Source organism: Anser anser (genome assembly GCF_964211835.1).
Source record: "Anser anser genome assembly, chromosome: 1".
Lineage (NCBI taxonomy): Eukaryota > Metazoa > Chordata > Aves > Anseriformes > Anatidae > Anser > Anser anser.
The window spans coordinates 214,853,086-214,870,355 of record NC_139720.1 but is presented as its reverse complement, the minus strand read 5'-3'; the positions used below and the strand labels follow the sequence as shown (position 1 = coordinate 214,870,355).

Genomic DNA, 17,270 nt, shown 5'->3' with positions numbered 1-17,270 from the left:
CCCCACGGCTGGGGCTCTGCGCTCTGCTGTGTGAGCTTGGTGAGCTCAGAGGTCCCGAGGGGTGTGGGGACACTGCCCGGACCCAAAGCGGCGGGGTGATGCTCCTCCGCATCGGGGTGCTGCTTGTCCACATCGGGGCAATGCGTGCACTCGGCCGGGTGATGCTTGTCCGTGCTGGGGGGGGGCTGTTTGCCCACGCCTGGGTGATGCCTCCCCACCTCGGGGTGGGGGTTCCCACCACATCTGAGTGCTGCGTCCAGGCTGCTGCCTCTCGCCGTCAGCCAGCGACACCAGCGCACGGGTCCGTCCCCAGCAGCCACGGCTCTGAGAGGGGACAGCCCCTCCAGAAGGACAGGGGGGTGTCCCCAGGATGGGTCTGGGGGGAGGACCTGCTGCCTCCCCAGGCCCCGCCGGGGCCCTCTCTGCTGCGCTGCCCGGCATTTTGGGGGTGCAGCCGCCCGCCCCGGCTCCCCCTCTTCCGGCAGCGCCGCCGTGGTCCCCGGCACTTCCTCCCGCAGGGCATGGCCGCTGCGGGGCCGTACCCACACCCTCCCCGACCGACCCCCACAGAAACAGCCCTGGGGGGGGGTGGGAGGGACATGGGGGGGACTTTTTGCAAAAGTCACCGAGGGGCCAGACCTGGGGGGGGCGGGTTGAGCCTCGGGGTCCCGGCGGGCTCCAGGTCTGCCGAGAGCGAGTGTCGCGCTGCAGTTTTCTCCGTGCTGCTGCTGCCCTCCAGCCAGCTCCGTCCCCCCCCCGCTGTGTCCCCCCTGAGGCCTGCCAGGTCCCCAGGTCACCCCCAACCCTCCTGGGTGTCACTGTCACCCCCAGACCCGCTGGGTGCCACTGTCACCCCAGCCCTCCTGGGTACCACCATCACCCTCGGCACGCCTGCTTCCTGCTGGGGGGGCTTGAGAGGAGCGAACAGAGGGGCTGTGCTGGGGGGCACCCATGGGGAAAGTCACCTCCTCATCCCCAGGGGATGGAGGAGGGCAGGGAGCGATGGCTGAGGAGGGGGCAGCGCTCTGGGCTGTGCCCCCTGCCTGTGCTGGCACGGGGCGGCACACACGGAGCTGGGGGTCCCGCTCTGCTCCCCGTGCGGGGCCGCAAGAGCTGCTGAAGTTTTCGGGGTTGAGGAGCCCTGGGGTGTTTGCAGCTCTGGTGCTTTTGCAGCTTCGCCTCTCGGTGTTTTGGGGAACTGAAACGTTATCAGTGCCCTGAGGACACTGTGGCTTCCCGCTGCTGGCCTCATCCCGTGAGCCCCAGGGGGCCGGGCACGCAGGACCGGGTGACAACAGGAACGGCGTCCTCCTGAGCCCTCCTGAGATGTCCCTGGTGAGGAGGCAAGGGTTGTCCTTGCCTGTCTTGCTGTGAAACAACAGGAAATGGGACAGCCTGGGGGCCTCAGGGAGGCTTGGGGACCTTGGGGCAGTTTGGGGACCTTGGGGCAGCTTGGGGACCTTGGGCAGTTTGGGGACCTCGGGGCCATCAGCTCGCTGCTGGCATCGGGGCTCACGATGTGGCCCACGGGGCGCCTGGAGGCCACGCAGGTGGCCCCCTCTTGCTGGGGGCCCTGTGACAAACCCGCTGTCACCTCCCTGCCCCTGGGTCCCTGCACCTCTCGGTGCCGGCCCCCGGCTGGTGGTGCCGGTGGCACTGGGAGCTGCGGGAGGGCTGGCCCCCGCTCCCCTAATGTATGGATGGTTGTGGCTGGTTCCCATGGCAATGGCTGCTGAGAAATGAGGTCAGCCTGACCCGCAGCGAGGCAGCCGAGGGAGAAGTTTGCTCTCCGAGGCTCCGGGAAAGCTCCCGAGCACCCTCGGTGGAGACAGAAGCCAAAGCATCCGTGGGCAGCCTGGGGACCTGGCGTGGCCGTCCCCAGGGCGCACTGGGTGCTGGGAGCAGCCCAGGTGGTGCTGAGCTTTCTCCGTGTAACTGCTGGGACTTGGTGCTCGAGGGGCCGGATCCTGCCCAGACGCCTCAGCTCGGGGCTGCAGTGCAGGCGGGAGGTGCAGGGCTCGTGGATGGGGACGGTGGCCCCAGTGCAGGGCCGGGAACATCTCCAGCGGCACCCGCGGCTCGGCAGCGCCCACCTTGGGCACCCAGCCGTCTCCAGCACGGGCTGTCAGCTCCCCCAAAAAACTCTTTGGTGAGCGATTTGGAGTGGGGCTGGAAGCTAAAACTGCCCAAATGCCCGGGGTCTGCGAGGCCGTGGCCATGGCTATGCCCTGGAGTAGGCGGAGTAGGAGTAGGGCTGCGGAGGGTTGGCATCGCCGCCGCCAGAGCCCGCTGGGTCTGGAGCCGAGTTTTCCACCTCGCTGGCTCCGACGCATGGGGCTTGGGCTGCGATTCCCTGTGGGACAGCAGCCCAACGGGACCCCCGTTGGGCTGCACGCTGTGTTGGGCGTGTGGCTCTTGCACAAAATCCCGTTCCTGGTCCCCCCGAGCGCACCCCCTGTGCCACTGGCGGAGCTCAGCGCCCCGTGGGGCTGTGGGGCCGTGCCGAGCCTCCTCCCCGCTCGGCCCCCTCCGTCACATCGGGGCCGCTCAATCAGGTCCCTCTTATTTTTGTACCCAGCGGGAACTTCCTCCAGTTTCCTGCCCCCAGAAGCACTACGGTGCGGAGGGCTTTATTTATCGCCGCCCACCTGCAGTAGTTCGGGAGGCAGGAAGCGAGCGGAGAACAGCGGTGACGGGCGAGGGGCGGCCAGAATCGGCTCGGCGGGGGGCTCTGGGGGCTCCAGGCAGAGAGCTGGGTGCTGTGAGCCTGGGACCCGCGTCCCCTGGGTCCCCTGGGACCCAGCCCCCCGCCAGCCCAGGGGACAAAAACACCTGATACGGGACCGGGTTTCAAGGCTGGAGGCGGCCCCTGGTGTCCCTGAGGGCCCGATAAGAAACCTGAGCTGCGAGGGAGGTTTGAGGCTGGCTGCCAGAAAATACTTCCAGGCCAGAAAAGCGCCGCCATAACCCGCGCGGGGTGAGGCCTTTGCCACGGGAGGGTTTTGGAGATCGGGGATGGGGTTGGTGCGTGCGACCCGTGCTGTAACAGGGGCTCTGTTCTGGGGTCCCCCTGGGTAAAAGCGGGTGCGGGAGGGTCCGTGGGATGCCCGCGGTGCTGTCCTGCAGCGCCTGCTCCTGTCTCTCCGCAGCGTTCCTGCCAAGGAGGAGATCCCCGTCCCCATCCCCGACAGGGAACCTTGTGTCCCTCCGTCCCCACCGGCCCTGCTGCCCCGTGCCAAGCCGCAGCCGGCCCCGCAGCCACAGACGCCCTCCAAGCCCTCCTGTCCCTTCGTGCCCGAGTTCGGTGAGTACGAGCGGGGCCAGTGCTGTCCCTTCCTCGGTCCCAAATCCTCCTCTGGGCCACCTGGCGTGGTGTGGGTCCCTCTGTCCCTCTGTCCCTCTGTCCTGCCCAGCCTGCCCAGCTCCCTCCCTGCTCCATCCCCATCCCAGGGTCTGGGCTGGGGATTTTTGTGGGGTACAACATCTGGGCTGGGGTTTGGATGCGCCCTCTCCCAGGAGGGGAGCGAAAGCTTTGCACGGGCTCAGGAGTCACCTGCATGGATACACGAAGAAGAGGAAAAGGCAGGCGGGAGCAGGATGCGGCCACCATTTGTGCCCCCAGCAGCTCTCCCCCTGCCCCGCGGTGCCACCCGCTGCGGCCCAGCTCCCACCTCGAGCGGCAGGAGGCTCGGGGGGGCCGCACGCTGCTCCCCTCCCTCAACCAGCTGAGCAAAGGAGCAGGGGAACAGAAACGGGCTGCGGGGAGAGCCCTGGGCCCCCCCGTGGCAGCTCCCGGCCGGGGCAAAGCTGCCCCCCGAGCAGTGCCGAGGGGTCGCGACGGTGCCGGGAGCTGCCCGCGGCTGGACTTTGCCCTTCCCCGGTGCTACCCAAGCCCTTGATAACGCCACCATTGTCACCCTGGAGGTTGTTTGCCAAGGGCAGAGCGTGGGGGAAGCCCACGGTGCTGGTGTGCTGGGGGCACGGCCGGGGCACGCTCCCCTCGCTCCCGTGAGAGCCAGCAGTGCCCAGCACCTTCTGCTTGCCCTTGCAGATGACTCTGACTACGAGGACTCCGCCTGGGAGGAGGAATTAGCCAGCCCCGCGGGGCAGATGGCCGACAAGGTTGGTGTGGGTGCTGGAAGGGGACGGGGCGGTGAGCAGGAGAATGCAGGGCCCCCGACGGTGATGCTGGTCCTGGGTTGCTTGGTGGGCACAGCTTGGGGCTGGGGCGGAGGAGCAGGGTGCTCTGCGAGTCCACGGAGCTGCTGCTTCCCCGGCAGCACCAAAGCGCAGCCTCCCCGCAGGCTGGCGTGCACAGAGTGCGTGCTAGTGGACAGCTGCAGCATCACAGCCTACATTTATTGCCTGGATTTGGGATTTTTATCCTCTATGTACTCCCTCCTGAGGCCGAACTCGTGCGGCTCTGGGCCGATTTTGGGGGCTGCGGCACCCTGAGCACCTGGAGCCCTCACCCTCCTTTTCCTGGCAATGGGCTGGCTTTGGAGCGATGTGCATTGCCTTCCTCCGGCCCCAGCCCTGCCACCCGCTGCCCCTGGGGCCGGGGGGTTATCCAGAACCGTCCAGAACTGCCACGCCACCTCGCAGAGCCATGGGCACCGCTGGAAGCCGCAGACGTGGGCGATGCAGGCGGTGCCGCTGCATTTCGTGCCCTCTTTCCCTGCCTCTCCCTGGGCATCCCTAACTGGTGGTGGTGCTGAGAGCTGCGTGGGGCCGGGATGCTCAGCACCCTGCTCGGTGCCGGGGGTGGCTGGAGGGGCTCGGCCCCACGGGAGCCCTCCCCAAGCCCCCTGGTGCGGAGCAGGGAGGGCGCAGGGCTGCCAATGTCATCCATGCCCATCCCCGCAGGAGGATGCCGAGCCTGTGACAGGTCGGCCGCGGTCCCTGCGCTTCAACAGCCTCTTCAGCGAGGACGAGCTCATCGAGGACTACTACGATGCTCCCCCGGCCAAGTAGGGGCTCCTCCTGCCGCTCCTCGTGTGCGTGTTCACGTGTGCCTGCGTGTGGGTGTGCAAGCATGCACGGGCAGGGCACGTTCGTGGCGATGTGCGGGCAGGAGCACGCGCGTGCGAGCACGCGTGTGAGCAGCTGGGGGGGATGCACGCGCAGGGCTGTGCGTGCGCAGAGGGGCTGTAAACATTCGGGGAGGGGGCACTCGCACGTGAGCGTGCGTCCGTGTGCGTGTGCTGATGCTGATGCCCGAGATGTGTGCGCGCACAGGTGGTTGCGCACGGGGGGTGCGTGCGTGTGCACGCGCCACGCCGGCATCGCTCCGCACCTCGGGGCAGGGCAGGGCGCTGAGCGGTGCAGGGGGGGGCCGTGCCCACCCCGTCACCACCTCATAACCCCCCCTCCCCGCTCGGCTCCCGCTCCCCAGCGCAGGCAGAGGCTGGAGCGACGACGGCCCCAGCCCGCGCCAGCCCCCGGTCGCCCTCTCCGGCGGCAGCCCCGGCACGCTCGGCGACGGCATGGAGCGCTCGGCCGCCACGCAGCTCTTGCCCACCATCCGAGCGGGGTGGCTGGACAAGAACCCGCCGCAGGGGTGAGTGATGCTGGGGGGGGGCACAGTCCCGCTGCCCTCCCCGTGCTGTCGGTGTCACCCTTTTTCCTGCCCCGGAGGTGCTGTGCCTTTTTCCCCTTGTAAATCCTGCTTGCTGGGGGTGTCGTTGCGCTCCGGTGAAAAGGGGTGCCTGCAGCCCCCTCCTGCCCCCTGGTTTAGGTTAAAAGTAGCCCCTTTTAGTGAAAGATCCTTTCTCAGAGAGGGTGCGCTGAGCTGGCTGAGGAGGAGGAGGGAGGGAGCTGGGGGAGGAAGGAGAAGCACGAGGGGAGGGTGGATGAGGGGAACGGGGATGGGGAGCAGGATGGGGACCGCGGCTTTCCGAGCACCGGGCCACGCACGTGGCCCCCCTGCCAACGCCCCCGCTGCCGTCCCGGCCTGACGTTGCAGCTCCAGCTTCCCCCCATCCGAGCGCCGTGGGTCGGGCTTGTGGGGAAATGAGCACTGCTCGCTCCGGGGAAGCCCGGTGGTGGCAGCAGTCCCGGAAAGCTGCTGTCTGGGGAGAAGCGGTGACTGCAGGCTGCCTCGCACCACCGGCACGGCCGTCCTGGCTTCTCTGCGGGGCTCAGAGGATTTTATTTTATTTTATTCACTGAGTTTGCTGCAGGAGGAGGCTTTTCTGGCAGCGCTTTTTGCTGCGTTCACCTGCGGGTTGTTGGGGGATAACACCTGTGGGCGCACAGACCCCGCAGCCTCCATAAAAGTGTTTCTTGTGCCGGCGGCCCCTTACCGCGGGGCTCCGCACCCCTGCTGCCCTGCTCCCGTGGGACCCGCGGGTGGCACGGCCATGCCGGGGAGCTTCTGTGGGAGCCCTGGGTCCCTGCCAGCATCTTAGCGCCAGCCAGGAGGAAATCCCTAAGCCTGAATCCCCGAGGAGGAGGAAGCCGGGGACGGTTTTGGGGAAGTGAGAGCCGCACGGAGCTCCCCGGGGAGCCGGGGGGAAGCTGCTCCCTGGGTGGGGAGCCGGAGCCTGGGGAAGGCACTGGAAGGAAAACCAAAAAAAGAAAACCCAACCCCTGAGTGCCTAAAGCCAGCCGGGAGGGCTGAGGGGTTTCTGCGGGACGGGGATGGGGAACGGGAGGGCCCGTGGAAGAGCCCAGAGCCTTAACAAGGATTTCCTCCTTACGTAAAGGCCGAGCGGCGGGGTCACGTGTGGCGGTGCTGAAATCCTTTCCTGAACAAACAAGCGCTTAAGCAACAGCCCACGAAGCTGGGGGGGCACCAGGGGGGCTCCCAGGGCTTGCCGGAGGCTTTTAGGGGGTGCCAGGGGGCGAGGGGGTGGCCTGTCCCCCTGCACCGCCATCCAGTGATGCTGATGCGCGCCGAGGGCGTGAGGTGCCCGACTGGACGCCACCAGCCCGGCTCTGGGGTCTCCGGTAGTGACTGCTAATTAGGATCAGCAGCTCACGGGGTGCTTTTAGGGGCAGCCCCCGCTCTCGGCTCCGTGCTTTCATCGGTGCCCGCAGGAAAGCACAAACCCCACCGCTTCCCCTGCTGCCACGAGGGCCAGGGACGCGGCGAGGGTCGATGGCGAGGTGGCCCCGGGCTGTCGGCAACTGGGGCGTGAAGGCACAGGCGGAGAGGCCCCGAGTTCAAGGGCGCGTGGTGGGGATTCGGAGGAGGGCTGGGGGGGCCGAGGGCGCTGCTGCAGCCGGGGGCTCGCCTCTCCTTCCTGCGCCCAAGCCCATGCAGGCAGAGCAGGGGCTGCGGGCGCTGGGGTCCACGCTGTGTTGGGGTCCCCGTGCCCGACCTGTCCTGGCCCCCTTTGTGCTCCATGCAGGTGCTCCCCAAGCCCCTGGGGTGCAGCTCGGGTTCCCCGTCCCCTCCAACGGGCCCCTGCTGTCCCTCCCCAGGTCCTACATCTACCAGAAGCGCTGGGTGAAGCTCGACGCCGACTACCTCCGCTATTTCGACAGCGAGAAGGTGAGGGGGGAGGAGGGCTGAGGCTGGGGTGAGAAGGAGTCGGGGGGGCTGCCCGGCTGTCCCACGCCGAGCCCACCACGGCAGCTGGGGCCGCATCCCTCCGGGCATCCCAGAGGCATGGGGATGCAAAGGGACGATGTCCCCATGGCACCACGGGCTGGGTGCTGGGGTGCTGCCAGCACGGGGTGGGATGTGGGGTGCCCCGAGCCTCCCGGACCCCGACGCTCCCATTTCGGGGCCGTTCCCGACCCGTGTCTCCGAGGCGGCGGCGGTGACGGTGCGTCTCTCCCCCCGTGTCCCCCCCCCAGGACGCCTACTCCAAGCGCTTCATCCCCGTCTCCTCCATCTCCCGCGTAGCCAGCGTCGGGGACCAGAAATTCGAGGTGGTCACCAACAACCGCAACTTTGTGTTTCGGGCCGAGAGTGACGGTGAGTGCTGGGGACGCCTGCCTGTAGCCAACCCCGACCCCACTGCGGGGCCGTTCCCATCCTCCTGGCAGCCCCTGACCCCAGGGACGAGCCCCCCCCAGCCCGAGCCCTGACCCCTCTCTGCTCCTGCCCCGCAGCCGACCGTAACGAGTGGATCCAGACCCTGCAGCAGGTCGCGGAGGAGCGCAAGAGCAAGGCTCCCGAGAGGACGCCCATGTCCCCGGCCGCCCCCGATGCCACGGAGCTCGTGGACAAGAGCGGCTTCCTGGAGCTGCGGGGGTTCAAGCACAAGCTCTTCGTGGCGGTGGCCGGGGACAAAGTTTTCCTCTACAAGAACTCGGAGGTGGGTGCCGGGGTGCAGCAGGGGCTGGGGACCCTGGTGCCCTCTGCAGGGGGACCCCCGCCCTTCGCTTTGGCAGCCGGGGCAGAGTAGCGGTGAGCCGTGGCACCCCGGGGCTGCCACCCCCAAAATGGGGAGGGGAGACCCCACGGGTGGGAGACCCCAGGCTGCAGACCCCATCCACGTGTCCCCAAGGTTTGGGGACCCCAGGAGCATCGCGCCCGCTTGGGTTGGTGGCATTTCCATCCCAAACCTTGTGTGCCTTGGGGCTGGGGGTGTGCGTGGGGACCCTGGCCACTGCCACCAGCACGGGCAGCGTGTCACCCGGGGGGCTGCCCTCCCTCACCTCTCCGCCCCCCCCCTCGCCCCCCAGGACTATCGGCAGGGCATCGGCATCACCTACATTGAGATGAACGTGGGGAACGTCAAGGAGGTGGACCGCAGGGGCTTCGACCTGACGACGCCCTACAGGATCTTCAGGTGAGCCGAGGGAGGGGATGGGGTGCCGGCAGTGCTGCCCCCTCCCCGGGGCCATCCCTCCCTCACCCCCCTCCCCGCCGGCAGCTTCTCGGCCGACTCGGACCAGGAGAAGGAGGAGTGGGTGGAGGCCATGCGGCACGCCATCGCCGAGGCCCTCTCCAACTCGGAGGTGGCGGAGAGGATCTGGGCGCTGGAGCCCAACCGCTTCTGCGCCGACTGCGGCTCGCCCCAGCCCGACTGGGCGTCCATCAACCTCTGCGTCGTCATCTGCAAGAGATGCGCAGGTACCGGCCCCGCTCAGCACCCCGGGGTGCTGAGCGCGCCCCAGCACTGGTCTCCTCTCCAAATGGCCCCCAGCCGTGGGGAGACGGGGTTCCCCCAAACCTCCCCTGCTCGGTCCGTGGGCACGCCTGGGTGCTCTGCAGCGCAGGAGGCTGGGGGGAGAGGCCGGGGGGGGCATGGCTCTGTGACCCCCCTACCCCAAGGAGGGTCCCTAACGGCTCCTCTCGCCGGCAGGGGAGCACCGGGGCCTTGGCCCCGGCATCACCAAAGTCCGAAGCCTGAAGATGGACAGGAAGGTGTGGACCGAGGAGCTGATCGAGGTATTGGCGCGGATGGGCTCCAAAATCCGGTCTGGGGGCAGCTGCCCCGTCCCCCCCAGTTGCAGACCCCGCTCACCAGGAGCTGGAGGTTATCCCCATCCTGACCCGAGCTCCCCGGGTGACACCGTACTGTGACTTGGATAGGGAGGGGACCACCAGCAGCCCCCTGCCCCCATCCCCGCGGTTGCACCCGGCATCGCCTGGGGGCACGAGGGGTGCTTCACGCCCGCGCTGGGGACAGAAGGCACCTGTGCACCCACGGGGTGACGGCTGCGGAGCCACCGGAGTGGCCACGGGGCCGGGCAGGAATTTGGCAGCGCCCAGCGCCGAGGGCGGGCGTGGAGCTGGGCTTTGTCACCGCACCAAGCCCTGCCGCCGTTCCCAGCAGCTCGGCGCTGGTGCCGGCAGCACCGGGGGCTCTGTGCTTCGTGGGGCCGCTGGAAGGGACCCTGGGCTGGCCGCACGCCTCGACCCCACCACCGTGCCACCCTGCTGCCCCGTGGCACGGGGTCTGTGCTGCCCTGGCTGGGGCTGGAGCGGAGCAGCCCGATGGGAACGGCCCCGCTGCGGGCGCCCCGGTGCCGCAGCCCCGTCTGGCCGGCCCCAGCCGCCCCGCTCGGGTCCTGCATTCCTGCCCCGGTCCCACCCTGCGGCCCCCGCCTCCGGTCTGCCTGATCCCCAGCCCAAACACTTCCAGCTGCAGCCCCGATCCTCCCCTTTCCTGGAAGGCTGCCGTTAACCCCTCCGGGCTCGCAGAGAGCTCTGCAAGCATCCCCTTGCATCCCAGCCTGCCCCGTGCCCCCTCCCCTGCACCCCAGCCCCAGCCCTCTCCTGCTCCTCATGGCCCCAAAGGGCACGGGGATGCTCACCGAGCACCCCGCGGGGCTCGCTGGGGCGATGCCATCTCCCAGAAGTGTCCCCAGGGCAAATGTTGCTGCGCAATGGCACAGCAGCAGGCGGGCACGCCTGCCACAAGGCTGCAACGCCTGCCGCAGGGCAGACCTGTGCTGCCTGGCCCCGGGGGGGCGAAGCGGAGCTGTGCACCACGGGGTCGGGGAGCAGGGTGGCGAGGAGCTGTGGAGAGCTCTTTAAATCCACTCCTGGCTCTCGGTGCAGCTTTCCAGATGTGTTTTCTGGGGCAGGAAGGGGAGTGGAAGGATTGCAGCACCGCGCCTGGAGCCGGGGCTGGGCAGGGTCACGCTGCGGGGCTGTGGCGGGCGGGTGCTCCCCCACCCTGGGCTCAGCCCCTCGCCTCCTGCCCACCCGTGCTCTCCACTCCCCGTGCACGACGCCTCTTCCCCCTCCGTGCATGCTTTGCCTGCACCCAGAGCCGCAGCATCGCTGCTCTGTGGTGGGCTGGGAAGGTCCCTGCAGGCTCCCCCTGCCCCGCAGAGCCCACCCCATCCCCGCGGCGGCACCACCACGCCGGCCTCCCCTTGCCCCCGCAGCTCTTCCACCACATCGGCAACGCCGTGGCCAACCAGTTCTGGGCCGCCAACGTGCCCCCCAGCGAGGCCATCGGCCCCGGCAGCAGCAGCCAGGACCGGAGGCGCTTCCTCATCGCCAAGTACCGGGAGGGCAAGTACCGCCGCTACCACCCGCTCTTCGGCAACCAGGAGGAGCTCGACAGGGTCAGTGGTCCTGGGGATGGGTGTCATCACGGGGACCCTGCCTGGGGAGGTCCCAAAGAGCGCAGGAGCGAGGTCACCCCCGGCTCTCGGGGTGGGGACGTGGCGTTTGTGGGCAGCGGGACCGGTCCCAGGCTGGGGACACCCCGTTGGGGTGCTGGGGGGGGGCCTTGGTCCCGGTTTGCTCAGCCGAACAGGCTGCCAGCCTTATGCGTGGGGCTGGGTGGTCTCCATCCTGCATCCCTGCCTGCCTCCCTGCCTCCCTCCCTGCCCCCATCCCTGCCTGAATCTCTGTCTCTATCAACCCAGCCTCTGAGGCTCTCCCCATGTCCCCCCCAGCCGAAGCCTGGGGTCTCCAGGCGGGATGGGAGCCCTGCAGGGACAGGGTGGCACCTCCACTGCAGGGCACAACCAGCTGGGATTGCAGCTCTGTCCCCAGCCTGCAGCACTGTGGGCGAAGCTCCCCTCACTCTGGGATCCCCGGGTCCCACCGCCACTCATCCCAATGCCCTGCCCGGCCCTGGCACGATGGGCGCCCTGCTTCCAGCGCCCTCTCCGCAAACCTCTGCCACCCCCTGCCCCCCAAACCGCCCCAAGCAACGGGGTCAGATGCTCCCAGCGAGCAGCCCCCAGGCTTTCAGCATGCCGTGGCGGTGGCACCACCAGCTCCCGTCCCCTGGGCTGTGCAGCTCCCCTCGGCGCTGCTGTTTGCACAAGAGCCGGGGGCGCGCCGTGCCGGCGGCCGCGGGAATTCGCATGTGGGCTTGTTTGTTTTTCTGCTCCAAGAGCCCGTCCCACCCCGCTGCCGGATGACTTCACCCCGGCTCCTTAAGGGAGGGATTCGCCGCCGCCGAGCCAGCTCCAAAACTTTCTCTCCCTCCTTTGTCCTGCCCCGGCGGCGGCGGCCGGGAGGAACCCGGCCGCGCTCCCCGGCTCCTTCCCGTGCTGTGTCCTCCCTCGCAGGGCTGGCTCCTTGCTGGGTGTCTCGCCCCCCCTGGAGCCGCGGCCCCGAGGGCAGGCTCGGTGCTCACCGGCCGCCCTCCCCGCTCTGCCGCAGGCCCTGTGCGCGGCCGTCACCACCAGCGACCTGGCCGAGACGCAGGCCCTGGTCTTCTGCGGGGCAGCGGTGACGTGCGCCACCGGGGACCCCCAGTGCCCGACCCCCCTGGCGCTGGCCGAGAAGAGCGGGCAGCGGCTGCAGATGGAGTTCCTGCTGCACAACAAGACCTCAGGTAAGGGCTGTCCCCACTGCCAGGTGCCCTCTGCGTGTTCCCAGGTGTCCCCAGGTGTCCTCTCGGTGTCCCCAGGAGTCCCCCGGGTGTCCCCAGGAGTCCCCAGGCGTCCCCTGTCCTGGGGGGAGGCAGGGAAATTTGGGGCTGATCCTGGCTCCGGCACCCGCCCGGCACGGGGCGCTGCTGTGTGCAGAACAAGGCAGCCCTGTGTGACCCAGACGGGCTCCGCTCCCGCCGGGTTCCAGCCCCAAACCGAAATACCAGAGCGGAACCGCAGGAGCCCTGCGATCCGCCCCGAATTCCTGAGCCCGCAGCTGCCTCCGGGCTCAGCTCGCTCCTGCCACCCCGCAGCCTTGCTCTGCTTTCCCGACGGGCGTGCAGCCCCCCTGCCCCTGATTTCTGCCCCTCGCCGGAGTCCCTGCACCTTTGGTTTCGTCTGGCCCTGCTGGGAACGCCCCAGAGGCGCCCAAGAGCTGGTTTGGGGCAGGAGGGGAGAGGCTGCGTCATGTTGGGCACTTTGGGGAGCCCTGCTGGTGCCCGGGGTCCCGGGAGGGAGCGGTGCTGGTGCCTTGGGGACATCCCCCTGGGGGATGGATGGATGGAGATGTGTGGGGAGCGAGCCCCAGACCCCGCGCCAGGGCCGGGCCAGCGCCAGCGTGGGCTGCAGCCGCCTCCTCCCTCCCTCCAGTCCCGTCCAAGCCCTTCCCGCTGAGCTGGAGCTGGCCCAGGAGGGGTCTGGCCCTGCGCTTTTGGAACTGTCAGCACAAAAAGAGGGCTGGGAGAGCAGCTGCGGCGAGGTCCCTCCGCGCGAACCGGAGAAACCCGAGCCCCTGAGCTCATCCCGCGGTGCCGGGTGGCTCAGCGGCTGCGTGCGGGCTCTGGCAGGGGAAACCCCCAGCCTCAGGGGACATTTCATGTCCCCATCGCCCCCTCCGAGCCGAGCCCTGTGCCAGGCTGTCACCCCCCTCCGCAGAGACGCCGCGCCTGGAGGTGGGGGGCAGCGAGGAGAAGCACTACTCGGTGCTGCTGCCCTGCGTCACGCACAACGGCTTCCTCTACAAGACCCCCTCCATGGCCAAGCCCGTCAGCGAGAGGAAGGGCCAGGAAGGTACGTGGGGGACCACGGGGTGGGGAAAAAGGGGTGCAGGGGGTTGGAGAGCCCCAGCAGGGATGCGGGGGAGCTGGTGGGGGGGGATGCAGTGTCCCCGGCTCCCCAGGGCACTGGTGAGACAGCTGGGGCTGCGGTGCGAGCCAGCCAGCCTGGTTTTGGAGAGGTTTTGGGAGTGAGGGGCTGTGCCCTGAGCTGTTGGGCTGGTGGGTGGTCTTGGGTGGCCTCGGGTGGCTTTGGGTGGCCCCGGGTGGCCGGAGCATGCGGGGCTGCTGAGCACCCCCCCCCCGTGCCGCGCAGAGTTCAGCCGGCGGTGGTGCACGCTGCAGGACGGCGTCCTCAGCTACTACGAGAACGACCGCAACGCCGTGCCCAACGGTGAGATCAAGGCGGGGGACATCGTGTGCCTGGTGAACAACCCGCCCCACACCCACGGGTAAGGCTGGCCCCAAACGCCCCCCCATGTCCCCTCCGTGGGGCTGCCGCCCCCAGCCCCACCGCCGGCCCCGATGGCGCTGAGCTGCCCGTCTTTGCAAGGAGCCTGTTTAACATTTTATTCTTTGCAACTTTATTGTTAATTTCTTGGGTCTCTACCAGAGTGAGCAAAGCACTTGGGAACCCTGGGGATGGGCTGGGGGGGTCCCCAGTCAGATGGACCACCGGTGGAGCTGAGCCCCTCTCCGCTCCTGCTGTGGGATGCTCCCCCCGGCGCTGTGCCTGGTGCCAAACCGGTGCCTTCGTGCCACGCGTAGGCATTGAGGCTCCTCGTTCCCTCCCTCTCGCAGGATCGAGAGCACGTTCGAGGTGTACATCGAGTCGGAGAGGCTCTACCTGTTCGGGCTGGACTGCCCCGAGGCCGCTCGGGAATGGCTCAAGTCCATCGCCAAGGTGGGAACCGGGGCGCTGGGGCCGGCGTGGGGGCTGGGGGCTGCGCGCTGACAGCCCCCCCTGCCCCCTCCCCAGTCCTTCGTCCCCCCCCATGCGGAGGAGCTGCTGAGCCACGACTTCGAGAGGATCGGCCGCCTGCTCTACAAGGGGGGCCTCAACCTGGAGCGCGCCAAGGAGGGCTGGTTCGCCCTGGCCGGCTCCACGCTCTATGTCTGCTTCGAGGACAGCGAGCGCCAAGAGGCTCTTCAGCTGCGCAAGCTGCAGGAGCTCTGTACGTGCCCCGTCCCCCTCCGCTGGACCCATGTTCAGGCTGGTGGGGGGTCCTGGGGGTGCCAGACCCTGCCCCAGGCAGCTGCGTGGTTGCTGTGGGGTTATCCAGCCCGGTGGCAGCCAGCAGGGTACTTGCGGTGGGGTCTGGTGGGTGCCGCTCCCACGTCCTGGGAGCTCGGGGTCCCTCCTCTGGGCAGGGCGCTTCCCCTGGCAGCTCTTCCTCCTCTCCATCCTCTTCCCCACTGCTGCTCACCCAGCCTGGGCTGGAGCTGGACGGCTCCTGACGGGCTCCTGCCTTCCCTTCGCAGCCATCCAGGGGGACAACGAGGTGCTGGTGCTGGTGGAGAGGCGGAGGTAAACGCGGAGCTGGTGGCGCAGCCCGGCTGGAGGGTGGGTGGGGATCAGCCCCCTCCAGCAAAATATCCCCCCCTGCCCAAGCCCACCATGGTCCTGGGATGCCTTCACCCTCGGGGGAGCCCGGGCTGGGGGCTGTGCCCGTGGGTTTGGGAAGGGGGCGGCTGAGCCCCCGCTGAGCCCGCGGCCGCCGGCAGGACGCTGTACATCCAGGGCGAGAGGAGGCTGGATTTCCTGGGCTGGGTGCACGCCATCCAGAAGGCTGCGGGCAGCTCGGGGGACACCCTGTCGGAGCAGCAGCTGACCGAGGGGGACGTCCCCATGCTGGTGGACCGGTGCATCGACTACATCACGCAGTGCGGTACGCGCCCTCGCTGTACGGGGACGGTGTGGGTCACCCCATCAGCTTGCCGTGGCAAGGGGCAGCCTGAGACCCGTTTTCCTCCCGCCCTGAGCATCTGCCACAGCTCCGTGGGAGGCTGGAGCGGGGCTTGGCTCCTGCCCACAGCTCCTCGGTGGCCGGGGAACACCTGCGGGGCGGGGAGCACCGCGTCCCCTCGCAGGGACCCTTTGATGGGCAGCCAGCGGGGTGGGCGGGTGGCCAAAACGTGGTGGTCCCAAGGGCTCACCGCCGGCTGCTCTGCCCCAGGGCTGACGTCCGAGGGCATTTACCGCAAGAGCGGGCAGAACTCGAAGACCACCAGCCTGCTGGAGATGCTGCGCCGCGACGCCCGCAGCGTGCGCCTGAAGGAGGGCGAGCACCACGTGGACGACGTCGCCAACACCCTCAAGCGCTTCTTCCGCGACCTGGGCGATGGGCTCTTCACCCGGCGCTGGAGCCAGGACTGGCTGCGGGCCACTGGTGAGGGCGAGGGCAGCGGCGGTGCTGGGATAGGGGCTGCAAGCCATGGTGGAGCCTTCCCCGGAGGGTCCTGGTGCCGAAAAGCTGAGCCTGGCCCCCCCCCGCTTGATCCTCTCTTTGCACATCTGGGGTCCAGATGTTTCCCTTGGCCGGCATGGCAGTGGCCGTGAGTCAGAGCCGCCGGGCGCCGAGCCCGGGGTGGGGAGAGGAATGCGCCCGCTGGCCCCGCACCCAGGTCTGGCTGGGGGGCTCGCCTTTCGCTCCTGGATCTGGCCCCCAGGCACCGGGGCTGGAGGCACCTGGGTGCAAAACAGCCAAAAAAGCTGGGATGTGCCAGCCCCACCAGCTCTGTGGTGGGGTGGGAGGCCCCAAAGTGGGGTCCGGGTAGGGGATGGGGTGGGTGGGGGTCTTCATCGCGGCTTCACGCCCCTTCACGCTTGCACTTTTCCCCCTCGCAGCGCTGGAGGATGAGGAGGCGAAGATCGGGGAGTACCGGCGGCTCCTGGACACCCTCCCCACGGTGAACAGGGCCACGCTGAAGGCGCTCATCAACCACCTCTTTCGGTACGGCGTGGGTCCCCAAAGCCCCGTGGGGCATCACCCCATCTGCTGGGGGGTTTTGGGGGGGGTGTGGGGTGCAGGAGAGCCTTCATCCCTCTGGTTCATCCCAAGCAAAAGAATGGGGATTTAGGGACAAGCTGTGCCCGAAGCTGAGCACCACGTCCCGGTGCAGCTGAAGGGGGTCCTGGGGGGTGGCACGGGGCAGGAATCATAATGGGGTGCCCCGTAGGGTCCAGCGCTTCTCGGGGGACAACCAGATGAACACGCACAACCTGGCCATCGTCTTTGGGCCCACGCTCTTCCAGACGGACGGGAAGGACTACAAGGCGGGCCGGGTGGTGGAGGACCTCATCAGCCACTACGTGAAGATTTTCAACGTAGGTTTGAACGCACAAAATTCAAGCCTACAAAGTTCTGCCCTGGGGGGGGTTGGGAGATACTGCAGGGCCCCCTGGCACCTGCCTGTGCCGACACATGGATGCACCAAGGGTGGCTCCCCAGGGATGGGGGCGGTGGGAGGAAGGTGGTCCTGCATTTCCCACAAAGTCTCCTTATTTTGGAGGCACGTGGAGGGTGGGCTGTGACCCCTGGGCTCCCCTCCTTGGTAGGTCAACGACCAAGAGATGAAGAAGCAGCAGGACGAGATCATGGCCATCATGAAGATGCGGGAGGCAGCGTCCAGCGGCACTCAGGTGGGGACCTTCCCGGGGCACCCTCTCCGTGGGGGGGGACATTGCCCCCCTGACTGCTCAGCACCTTCTGCAGGTTCCCCCGGCTGGGGTGTCCACAGCCAGGGTGCGGGGGCACTGGGACACGTGCTGAAGGTCCTCGTGTCCCCTCTCATGTCCCTAGTGGTGGCTGCGCTGCTGGTGTCACCCTCCTTGGGGGGCTTATTTGGTGTCCCCAGATTAGGGGAGGATTTGAGGGGCAGGCAGCCCCCTGCCTGCAGCAGCACATGGGGGGAACATGGGGGGGATAAAACCCATGCGTGGGGAGCTGTGGGTGAGAGCAATTTCCC

At 68.5% G+C, this 17,270-nt stretch overlaps 1 protein-coding gene across 1 annotated transcript in view; it reads left to right on the top strand.

The window, feature by feature from the left end:
* Nucleotides 1-17,270, top strand: part of ARAP1 (ArfGAP with RhoGAP domain, ankyrin repeat and PH domain 1) — a 40,356-nt gene that overhangs the window by 17,862 nt on the left and 5,224 nt on the right. The window contains exons 4-25 of the mRNA XM_083820502.1: nucleotides 3,150-3,304; nucleotides 4,052-4,122; nucleotides 4,867-4,970; nucleotides 5,396-5,560; nucleotides 7,429-7,498; nucleotides 7,807-7,927; nucleotides 8,065-8,270; nucleotides 8,641-8,747; nucleotides 8,832-9,031; nucleotides 9,264-9,349; nucleotides 10,798-10,980; nucleotides 12,035-12,209; nucleotides 13,183-13,317; nucleotides 13,618-13,753; nucleotides 14,103-14,205; nucleotides 14,281-14,476; nucleotides 14,784-14,829; nucleotides 15,027-15,190; nucleotides 15,479-15,691; nucleotides 16,150-16,255; nucleotides 16,482-16,629; nucleotides 16,861-16,972. Of these exons, the coding sequence (XP_083676628.1) occupies nucleotides 3,150-3,304; nucleotides 4,052-4,122; nucleotides 4,867-4,970; nucleotides 5,396-5,560; nucleotides 7,429-7,498; nucleotides 7,807-7,927; nucleotides 8,065-8,270; nucleotides 8,641-8,747; nucleotides 8,832-9,031; nucleotides 9,264-9,349; nucleotides 10,798-10,980; nucleotides 12,035-12,209; nucleotides 13,183-13,317; nucleotides 13,618-13,753; nucleotides 14,103-14,205; nucleotides 14,281-14,476; nucleotides 14,784-14,829; nucleotides 15,027-15,190; nucleotides 15,479-15,691; nucleotides 16,150-16,255; nucleotides 16,482-16,629; nucleotides 16,861-16,972 (3,002 nt within the window). The remainder of the gene's footprint in view (nucleotides 1-3,149; nucleotides 3,305-4,051; nucleotides 4,123-4,866; nucleotides 4,971-5,395; nucleotides 5,561-7,428; nucleotides 7,499-7,806; nucleotides 7,928-8,064; nucleotides 8,271-8,640; nucleotides 8,748-8,831; nucleotides 9,032-9,263; nucleotides 9,350-10,797; nucleotides 10,981-12,034; nucleotides 12,210-13,182; nucleotides 13,318-13,617; nucleotides 13,754-14,102; nucleotides 14,206-14,280; nucleotides 14,477-14,783; nucleotides 14,830-15,026; nucleotides 15,191-15,478; nucleotides 15,692-16,149; nucleotides 16,256-16,481; nucleotides 16,630-16,860; nucleotides 16,973-17,270) is intronic.